The following is an 11,524-nucleotide window of genomic DNA, read 5'->3' as shown; positions in this document are numbered from 1 at the left end:
ATGGTTTAATAATAATATATACAGTGCTTTGCAAAAGTATTCATCCCACTTGGTGTTTGTCCTGTTTTGTCTCATTACAAGTTGGAATTAAAATTTTTTTTTTTTTTTTTTTTTTTTTGGGGGGGGGGGGGGGGGTTAGCACCATTTGATTTACACAACATGCCTATCACTTTAAAGATGCACTTTTTTATTGTGACACAATAATTAAGATGAAAAAAAAAACAGAAATCTGGAGTTTGCATAAGTACCCCCCCAAGTCAATACTTTGTAGAGCCACCTTTTGCTGCAATTATATCTGCAAGTCTCCTGGGGTATGTATCTATTAGCTTAGCACATCTAGCCACTGGGAATTTTGTCCATTCCTCAAGGCAAAACTGCTCCAACTCCTTCAAGTTAGATGGGTTGAGTTGGTGTACAGCAGTCTTCAAGTTATACTATAGATTCTCAATTGGATTGAGTTCTGGGCTTTGACTCGGCCATTCCAAGACATTTAAATATTTCCCTTTAAATCACTCCAGTGTAGCTTTAGCAGTATGTTTAGGGTCATTGTCCTGCTGGAACGTGAACCTTCGTCCCAGTCTCAAACCTCTGGCTGATTCAAACAGGTTTTCCTCCAGAATTGCCCTGTATTTAGTGCCATCCATCTTTCCTTCAGTCCTGACCAGCTTTCCTGTCCCTGCAGATGAAAAACATCCCCACAGCATGATGCTGCCACCACCATGCTTCACTGTAGGAATGGTGTTCTCAGGGTGTTGGGTTTGTGCCACACATGGCATTTCCCATGATGGCCAAAAAGTTAAATGTTTGTCTCACCTGACCAGAGACTCTTCTTCCATGGGTTTGGGGAGTCTGCTACATGCTGTTGGGCAAACTCCAAATGTGTTTTCTTTAGCAATTACTTTTTTCTGGCCACTCTTCCATAAAGCCCTGCCCACTCTGTGGAGTGTATGGCTTAAAGTGGTCCTATGGACAGATACTCCCATCTCCACCATAGATCTTTGCAGCTCCTTCAGTGTTATCTTTGGTTTCTTTGTTGCTTCTCTGATTAATGCCCTCCTTGCCCGGTCTGTGAGTTTTGGTGGACAGCCTTCTCTTGTCAGGTTTGTCGTGGTATAATGGATTTAATGGAGCTCTGTGGGATATTCAAAGTTTGGGATTTTTTTTATAACCCAACCCTGATCTATACTTCTCCACAACTTTGTTTCTGACCTGTTTGGAGGCTCCTTGGTTTTCATGTTGCTTGCTTAGTAGTGTAGCAGAGTCAGGGTCCTTCTAGAACAGGTTGATTTATACAGACATCATGTGACAGATCATGTGACACTTTGATTGCACACAGGTGGATCTTAATCAACTGGTTCTGTGACTTATGAAGTGAATTGGTTGGACCAGCTCTTATTTAGGGCTTTCATACGAAAGGGGGTGAATACTTATCTCATCTCATCTCATTATCTCTAGCCGCTTTATCCTTCTACAGGGTCGCAGGCAAGCTGGAGCCTATCCCAGCTGACTACGGGCGAAAGGCGGGGTACACCCTGGACAAGTCGCCAGGTCATCGCAGGGCTGACACATAGACACAGACAACCATTCACACTCACATTCACACCTACGCTCAATTTAGAGTCACCAGTTAACCTAACCTGCATGTCTTTGGACTGTGGGGGAAACCGGAGCACCCGGAGGAAACCCACGCGGACACGGGGAGAACATGCAAACTCCACACAGAAAGGCCCTCGCCGGCCCCGGGGCTCGAACCCAGGACCTTCTTGCTGTGAGGCGACAGCGCTAACCACTACACCACCGGTGAATACTTATGCACACTCCAAATTTCTGTTTTTTCATCTTAATTATTGTTTGTGTCACAATTTAAAAAAAAAAAAAAGTGCACCTTTAAAGTGGTCGGCGTGTTGTGTAAATCAAATGGTGCTAACCCTCCAAAAATCCATTTTAATCCCAGCTTGTAATGCGACAAAACAGGACGAACATAAACGGGGATGAATACTTTTGCAAGGCACTGTACTGTATAGAGGATGTTACACAGTGATGTGAAGATATGAAGTTTATCTTCGAGTGGTGAATGTACAGTATTTTGTAAAACGCTCATGTCCATATAAAAAAAAAAGTGTATATCTCAAATTCCCAAAGTCTCCTTCAGTTCATGTGCACCATCCTTCACCTCCTGGAGAATTGCATCAGGCAGATTAAGCACAATGAGCTTAAGTCCAACGAGTGCTTGGACATGTCCTGCAGACCCGCCTGCTCCTCACTCCTGCCTTCACCAGCACCGCGAGCATGTTTTCCATAACACTAACAGCACTGTTACTTTTTAATCAGTTCTATTCATCCATCAGTTTCTGCGTGACGGGATGCTCGTGTACTGAAGACAGCGTTGGAAGGTGAGTCCGATAATAAACAGCAAGAGCTTTAGCAAGTCAGAAGATGATTGGTGTATATTTACTGTATGATGTGACAATAAGTGAGGAATAACACACAATAAGTCGTTCTGTTACAGGAAAATAACCAACAAAGGGATGGTGTGATGAAGCGGAGGTACAGTTACCATGATGAAGATTGTTATTTTCCTATAACAGCATGTGCCTACGTGTTTTAATCTACTGATACATTTTCCCATTACAATTTTTGTCATGTTTTATCTGTTAATAGTTTCATTGAATGTTCTGAAAACAAGTGAGTTCCTGTTGTTACTTATGTTAAAGGAGCGATAAACAGTCATTCCCTCACCAGACTCTCTCTCTACTGAGAAAACCCAAAGTTGCAGCATCACTTCTGACTGTTACAAAGTGCTGACACTGGAGACTCCTTCCATACACGGTGTACGAGTCCCAGTGAATGAGCTGTTACTATAGAAATGATAGTGTATTAGTTATAGAATGAGGGCATTAATGGAAATAAACCTGTGATTTTCAGCTGCACTTCTGTCAGAGCTGCTGTTCTAGAAAACGCAACACCTCCTTCTGAGTCGCAGTGGTGCAAGAGAAAAGAAGAAATGAATTAGCTATGATTAAGCAACATGGCTAAACACTTTGAACGTTTTTTCTCTCTTTCAGATCGTTATTATGTATGGAAGCTGCTTTAAGATCAATTCCCGAGGACCTCCCTGGAGATTTTATCAAAATCAGAATTGAGAATTCGCACCTCACAGAAATACCCCAAAGGGCGTTTTACACCATCAGTGCCTTGGAGTCGCTGTGGCTGAACTTTAACACCATCACACTGATGAACATTAAGAGCCTTGAAGGTCTGTATAACCTGACAGAACTCCGACTGGAAGGAAATAAACTCAGATCAATACCATGGATGGCCTTTCAGGAAACACCCAAACTCAAAATCCTGGATCTGAAGCACAACCAGTTGGACGTGCTGCCAGAATTCGCATTACATCACCTTCCCACACTGACCTATTTAGATTTATCCTTCAATCAGCTTACTGTGATATCCCTGGATGTTTTTCTCAACTGGCCTCGCTACCAGGCACGAAAGCACAGTGGGAGGGAGGAGAGCGTTGCTAATGTCGTATTAGCATTGCATGATAACCACTGGCTGTGCGACTGCCGACTCAAAGGCTTTGTTGAATTTGTCAAATCCATCAGTCCACCCATCATCTTGATGAACTCCTACTTGTCCTGTTCGGGTCCAAAATCTAAAGCTGGGAAGTTTTTTCATGAGGTTGAGCTGAAGAATTGTCTGAAGCCAGAAAGTTCTACACCTGTTGCTAACATCACGGCAGCGCTAGGGTCAAACATGACGCTGAGATGCTTTGTGAAGGCGAGGCCTGATGCAGTGGTTCGATGGAGCTACAGTCTGAAAGCCATCAGAGGATTCACAGGTAAAGGTGCTTCTTCTGAGGGTTGTGGAGATCGCAGGGATCATGCTAATATACATTTTGATGCAAAAAAAAAAAAGTTTTTGCAAGTTATACTTGTTTTCCATTCTTCCATCATTAGATATATTTGACTGAAAAATCAAAAAAAGGAATTATTATTGCAAAAAGGTGTTTGCATCATTAAGGGCACTTCAGTCCTCCAAGCAGAAATCTAAGTGGACCTTTACACCTATAAAACCATCCATCAAATTTCACATGATATGTAATTAAAATGTTTTAGGAGTGGCATGTGAAGACCAGGTGATGTTTTTTCCAATCTCCACTTGTCCAGTTTGAGTGATCCTACACCCACTGGAGCCTCAGATTCTTGTTCTTAGCAGACAGGAGAGGAACCTGATGTGGTCTTCTGCCATTGTAGCTCAATCCACCTCAAAGTTTGATGTGTTATGTGCTCTGAGATGCGTTTCTTCTCACCATGGTTGTAAAGAGTGATTATTTGTGTCAGTCCACCAGATTTTCATACCAGATGCTCCGATTATGGATTTTGAGTTCTACCTGCTGCAGTAAACCACCAAGCCTCCATATGCAGGAAATACAAACCACAGTGAAATTGGACCCAGTGAAATTACTGTAAATCTAACATGAAATCATGTGCACGCAACCAAAAATAGTCTATTTTCCAGGCACTGACTACAGATGATACAGAATCCATCAGGACACCAATCTCGACTGTAGATTATTGACGAATTTCCCAGATTTGTTGAGCAACAGAGAACAAAATGCTGCTCGGGAGGTCAAGAAAACACGTGGTGAACTATTAGTGCCACCAAGCAAATGTTGTGCAAAAACTGCGCTCGCATTTTTTCAGTCAGCGCGTTTTTATTTCAAATCAAAATGTCATTTGTTGATTTTTATGGCAGAAGGAAGATCTATACTTAATGTTAAAAGTGGTAAATGTATCCCATAGAGGAACTATTGAGGTGATTATTGGTTGATAGTTCCTGGATCAGCCAGCAAAAATGGTGAAAAATACCACACGCTTTTCAACGCCGTTTCTACACATTCTGTAAACAGAGAATCTGGTACAAAAATCCCGTAGCACACCACATTTGAACAGTCTGGACATTTTCCTCCGAGCTTTCTCATCAACACAATGTTTCCACCCACAGAGCTGCTTCTCACAGGATGTTTTTTGTTTTTCACACCATACTCTGTAAACTCTACAGACTGTTGTGTGTGGAAAATCCCAGCAGACCATCAGTTTCTGAAATACTCAAATAATCTGGAACCAACAACCATGCCATGACCAAGGTCATGGAGATCACTGGGATTTTTCCTCATTGTGATGTTTGATATGAACCCTCGCTAACTGAAGGTCTTCACGTGGACCTGCATGATTTTAAAGGCCACATGACTGAAGTTTTGACATGTCACTGATGATGTATTTCCTCTCTGGAATCAGATGGTGCTTCTGATTTGCTGGTGATGGTGAAATACATCATTCTGTCACTGTGATAGACCATTTTGACCCACAATCACTTTATGCTTGACTAGTTATGATGTACCTTAAATATCTGTGGTATAGCTGAATCTCTACGCCACACGAGTTTGAAATTTGTCTCTATGTATGGTTTCAGTGCGACTTAACACTGAATTACAATCAGGGTCCCCGTTAGGGGGGGAAAGTTAGGACAATTCTAAGGGCCCAGTGTTGACAGAGGGCCCTCAGAGGACTATACAGGTAGTCGTCGACTTACGACTGCGTTTGGTTACGACTGACCGGTCGTAAACCGATCTGGTCATAAGTCAGCCTATGTGAAATGAACGTAAGTATATTGTGATGTGTAATGATATTGTAATCATCTTAAAGTCTTATTTTATCAACATTTTCTTATTTCATTACCTTGGCTAATTATTTGGTTTAAGTCAAACACTGCATACTACACTGCGTACAGTACAATTCATTTAATATGTGCAAAACAAAAAATACAAAATACAGGTGTGAAAAATAGAAAACATTTTAGTTTGAAACATACCAAAATAGGCGGCACGGTGGTGGAGTGGTTAGCGCTGTCGCCTCACAGCAAGAAGGTCCGGGTTCGAGCCCCGTGGCCGGCGAGGGCCTTTCTGTGCGGAGTTTGCATGTTCTCCCCGTGTCCGCGTGGGTTTCCTCCGGGTGCTCCGGTTTCCCCCACAGTCCAAAGACATGCAGGTTAGGTTAACTGGTGACTCTAAATTGAGCGTAGGTGTGAATGTGAGTGTGAATGGTTGTCTGTGTCTATGTGTCAGCCCTGTGATGACCTGGCGACTTGTCCAGGGTGTACCCCACCTTTCGCCCATAGTCAGCTGGGATAGGCTCCAGCTTGCCTGCGACCCTGTAGAACAGGATAAAGCGGATAGAGATAATGAGATGAGATGACATACCAAAATACAAATGTAAAACATAGCAAAATACAAAACTTAGCGACTGTGGCATCACTGGTGCTTGTCTGTGTGTTGTCTACGTCATCATCAGCTGTTGCAGCGCTCGGGCTGGCGGGAGGATTTGCTCGTTTCATAAACCAGGAGCTGGGGCGGAAACTGTATGACGGAGTGTGCGAGGGAGCGCGAGAGAGACTGCGCATGTGCCTGGAGCTGGGGCGGAAACTGTTGTACGCGGCGAGAGGCGGTGCCAGGAGCTGGGGCGGAAACTGTCGTACGCTCAGCTAGCTCAGCTGGGAAACACTTGCCAGTCATAACCAGATGGTCGTAAAGTCAATCGGTCATAAGTCGACGACTACCTGTATTAACATTATTACCATGTCTAAGTTAATTTAATTAAAAAAATAATTTTGTCTCTTAAAATGAGCAAATACAAAAACCTTCTGGTTTGGATTTCCATTTTCTGCAAAATTATTAGTCTAGATAGTCTTTATATTTCATCCCTCTACCTATTCATTACATGGTACAGTCTTGTGTAGGCGGAGCCAGAGCGTGACACCATGTTAGGTTTGTTGTTTTCCAATCCAGTACTAACGTTAGCTGCACATGGTAGAAGCAGAATTGATGATGAACCATCAGGAGATCGACTTCATGAAGAAGTTGGTTTACCAGAAATGTAAGGGGAGGCGGCGGCAATATTATATTCTTTCATAGGGCCCATAATTTCTAGTGGCACCCCTGATTACGATCATATTTATGTTCAGCAGGTGCAACCGGCTGCTAGGGACTTTGTGAATGTTCTGAATGGTATAGGGCCAAGAAAACACAATTCAAGCACTTGTTATGATTTGGAGATGGATGCCAGACTGGTCCAGATGAAGCCAGACTTTTTCATTAGACCAAAATACCAACTAGATTCAAGTCAAGGCAAGATATCTACATAAGCTGAGAATCAAGACCATATTACATTACGTTGATGACATTTAGCAGCTGCTGTTATCCAGAGCGACATACAACATAGCCAGAGCAGCCTGGGGAGCATTTGGGAGTTAAATGCCTTGCTCATGGGCACTTCAGCCATTCCTGCTGGTCCAGGAAATCAAACCAGCAACCTTTTTGGTCCCAAAGCTGCTTCTCTAACCTTTAGGCCATGACTTCCTAATGAGTACTCATAACGATACACTAAGAAGGAAAAAGACAATTTATATCAGAGACATACACAAGGGAAACACAAAACAGGTGTGCACAAACACAGGAAATGATTGGGACAACAAAGGAAGAAGTTTCGTGTACATGCGAGAGTACCCTCTGGAGGCGCGTCTCCACTGAACACACCTCAATATACAGGTCCGAGTCTGTGCTGATTTTACGCATGGAAACATTTCTATAGTGGCAGAATGATAATCTCAGAACCTTCTAAAGACATCCTTTGTACAGTTTAATCCAAATGTATATTCATGGCCACTTTATTAGGTACACTCTTGACAGCAAGTTGATGCATCAAATCATACAGCTACAAATCGAGCGCTTCAGTTAATGTTCACAATGTTCAAACATCAGAACGGGAAAAACTGTGATCTCACAATGAAGTGTGACTCTCTTTCTTTCTTTCACTGTGGTATGGGTGTTGGTTCGAGCCAGATGAGTATGAGGTTTGAGTATTTCAGAAGCTGCTGATCTCCTCCTGGAGTTTACACAGAATGGTGTGGAAAACAAAAAACATCAAGTGAGTGCGGAACAGTTCTGTGGGTGGAAAAAAAAACACCTTGTTGATAAGAGAGATCAGAGGAAAATGGACAGATTGGTTCGAGCTTTTTTGCCAGGAAGGATATAGTAACTGGGGCAGCACAGTGGTGTCGTGGTTAGCGCTGTCGCCTCACAGCAAGAAGGTCCGGGTTCGAGCCCCGGGGCCGGCGAGGGCCTTTCTGTGCGGAGTTTGCATGTTCTCCCCGTGTCCGCGTGGGTTTCCTCCGGGTGCTCCGGTTTCCCCCACAGTCCAAAGACATGCAGGTTAGGTTAACTGGTGACTCTAAATTGAGCGTAGGTGTGAATGTGAGTGTGAATGGTTGTCTGTGTCTATGTGTCAGCCCTGTGATGACCTGGCGACTTGTCCAGGGTGTACCCCGCCTTTTGCCCGTAGTCAGCTGGGATAGGCTCCAGCTTGCCTGCGACCCTGTAGAACAGGATAAAGCATCTAGAGATAATGAGATGAGATGAGATAGTAACTCATGTATACAACTGTGGTGAGCAGAAAAGCATCCCAGCATGCAACAGCAGAAGAGAACAACACACTGGGTTCCACTCCTGCAGCCAAGAACAGGGATCTTAGAATCAACAACACATTCCTATTAAAGTAGCTGGTGAGTTTGAAAATGTAAGCACCACGTCCTGGGGATGACAGAATGGCCTCACCCACAAATATGGATATTTTTGGATGTATTTTTTATGCCTCAAATTTTTTTGAAAATACATCCATCCTGAGGAAAACTCAAATTAGTTAAAGAATATTGACAAAAAAATCAGCCCAGTGGGTGGAGATGGTTCACCATAAACGGTTCAGGGCTGCGTATTGAGTGTTAGAGAAGGCAAAATGCTGAAAAAAAAAACCCCAGCAACCCGGTGGATTCAAGATTGTGGACACGCAGAAAAATTCTAGGTTTTGAAAACTATCCATGCACTGTATGTGTGGATGAGGCTTTCGTTAGCGCTATTTTAATGAGATCATCTTCTTTGTCCTCTTGATGGAAAAACACAACTTTTTCCTTTTTTACTTTTTGAGAAAAACCTTCCAAAGAAAGATTTTGTATTATTGTCATCACATAATGGCTTCAGTTTCTCTTCTTTCTGTTCCTCTCTGTGTAGTTTCTCAGTCTCAGGTGAACGACGATACAATCATCTCATCTTTAATAATCCCGTCAGTCCGTTCATCCGATCACGGCCTCTACAAATGCAGTGCCAGCAACTTCATCGGGAATTCCTCTGTTAGCATCCAGCTCAACATCTTGTACTCCAACACCTCCTTTGTGATCTCCCCCGGGTTTCCTCTGCCCTCTGTCAACGAAAACATTTTCATCGATATACGAATCGCCAAGCAGACCGTGTATGGTATAACCATCGAGTGGTATGCGGTGACAGAGAACCCTTCTGAAACATGGTTCACTGTTCATTTTGGTCGCTACGATTCTCCAAAGAAAGAGGCTCTGTACATCGGCCCAGGCATCAACAAGTACTCCGTGAACGATCTCGAACCAGCTACGAAGTACGAGGTGTGCGTCTCGCTGAAGAATCAGTCACCTCGTCCCGAGCAGTGTATCGTTTTTGTGACGGGGAGCAGCATGAATGAACTGGAGCAGCGCGAACGACTCATCCACATCATCGTGATCGTTTGTGCCATGGTGCTCGCGGTTCCTGCAGGTATGTTCGCCTGCACCACCAACACCAGGATCAGCTGCTTGGATCGCTGCACTCAGGTGTGCAGCAGAAATCAGGAAACGAGAGAAACAAAGGACTCGGAAAATGACAGGCAGAGAACATTCAACAGTCTCCAGGCAGCCAGTGATGAAGGACTCTGCAAAGATTCAAGAAAAGAGAGGAAATGGAGACGGCGCTCGGAAGATAAAGTGCAGAAGGGGAACAGCGCACAGCTCTACTAACCAACACGGCAGAGATCGTCGGATGAATTTGAATGAACTAACTCATATTTAAATTATCAAACAGTTCACCGAAACACCAGGTGAGAACTTTCCTAATGGGCGTGGCCTAATATTCTAATCAGCACTCTTAATCGACCACATGAGCAGCAAGTACTGCACTTTTTCAACCTTACATGCATCAACCCACCAAGTCAGTAGGCTACGCTCGCTAGCTCGCTAAACTGCTGTGTGGGTGGGTGTTGCAAAATTCTGCCTTATGACTGGTGAGAAAGCTTGCACATGCTCGATCCAAATTAGCCCTGCCCACTTTCTCACTAACAGGTAAGAAAATTCCTTTAAGTTCACTGGAGGAAGGAATGACAACAGATATTATAACTCATAAATCAGTAATCTTCTACAGCTGTATACTGTATAGTATCACTTTACATCAATTAAAATGTCAAGTGCTGGACAGGTCACGCCCACAAGTGACAAAAGTAGTGTTCAATACACGCCCACAAGAGGCAAACTTGATATAACGATGTCCTGAAAGTGGAGAGTGACCACGTCTGATCACGCTCAGATCACTGATTGGTTGTTTGATGTAAAAAAAAAAAAGTCATAAATGTAACAGTGAGTGCATACATGTCAACCTATACGGAATGTCCATATTTTATACGGATTTGATTCAATGAACGTAGTATACGGGCGTACAAATAAAGTTATACGGATTCTTTAAAAAAACTTCAATATTTATTTAGAGCTATAATCAGGCCCGCAGACAGGGGGGGACAAACGGATATGTTGTCCCGGGCCCAGAACTGGGCTCTCATGAAGTTGCGATTAAATTATTTTATTTCATTTCAAAATGTGTTGATTTGGGGGAGAAATGTGCTATATTTGCATTCAATACATGATTTCTAGATCTTTTGCCTTTATTGTCTTTGAAAAAGGCGTCAAGAACCCCCTACCACCCCTAATGCAAAAATGGTTTGGTCTGACTCTTTGATTAAGGGGAAAAAAACGACATCGTTTGATCATAGCGCTTCGACAATCAGCGTGCATGCCATTTGCCAACATGCACAAGTCAGGAGCACAGAAAAGAAAAGAAAAGAAAAGAAAAGAAAAGAAAAGAAAAGAAAAGAAAAGAGAAAAAGAGAGGAAAGAACCAAGAGACTCAGGGGCTCACTGCATACATATTTTAAAAAAGATTGGGATGATGCAGCAGGTACTAGCAAAGGCAGTGGGGCAGCTGAGCCAGGCAAGACACAGCCAACTTTTTCCAGCCCCGTAAAGTAACCCCAACCAAGGCACGCGCGGCACGCAATTCATGTTACAAACGAGGGGAGAGCAAGTCACACTGAACACCATATCAAACGCACAGGGCATTGAATCATTTCATAACCACAACGGCTTAATAACATTGTGTTTCATATATCTGATTGAAGCTAAGAATATTCACATTAGCCTGCAATCATATCCCGCCGTTTCTCGAGCGGTGTGTTCTTCTCTGCTTTTCACACTGGACAGTACGCACGCACAGTATACTATGTTCGCCCCCAGCCCTGCCCGAAATCCCCCGTCCATCGCTGCTCCTTCAAGAGCACCCCAATCACGTGATTATCGTAGA

General features: G+C 43.4%; 1 protein-coding gene across 1 annotated transcript; it reads left to right on the top strand.

Moving 5' to 3' along the window:
- The first annotated feature begins 2,319 nt into the window (after window positions 1-2,319).
- On the top strand, window positions 2,320-9,915 carry lrit2 (leucine-rich repeat, immunoglobulin-like and transmembrane domains 2). The gene is made up of 3 exons (XM_060938714.1): window positions 2,320-2,393; window positions 3,066-3,844; window positions 9,125-9,915. The coding sequence occupies exons 2-3, from the start codon at window positions 3,079-3,081 to the stop codon at window positions 9,913-9,915; spliced, it is 1,557 nt and encodes a 518-aa protein (XP_060794697.1). The 5' UTR covers window positions 2,320-2,393; window positions 3,066-3,078.
- Window positions 9,916-11,524: the final 1,609 nt, after the last annotated feature.

The sequence above is a fragment of the Neoarius graeffei genome, chromosome 14 (assembly GCF_027579695.1).
Source record: "Neoarius graeffei isolate fNeoGra1 chromosome 14, fNeoGra1.pri, whole genome shotgun sequence".
Taxonomy (NCBI): domain Eukaryota; kingdom Metazoa; phylum Chordata; class Actinopteri; order Siluriformes; family Ariidae; genus Neoarius; species Neoarius graeffei.
This window is presented reverse-complemented; position numbering and strand designations above follow the sequence as displayed.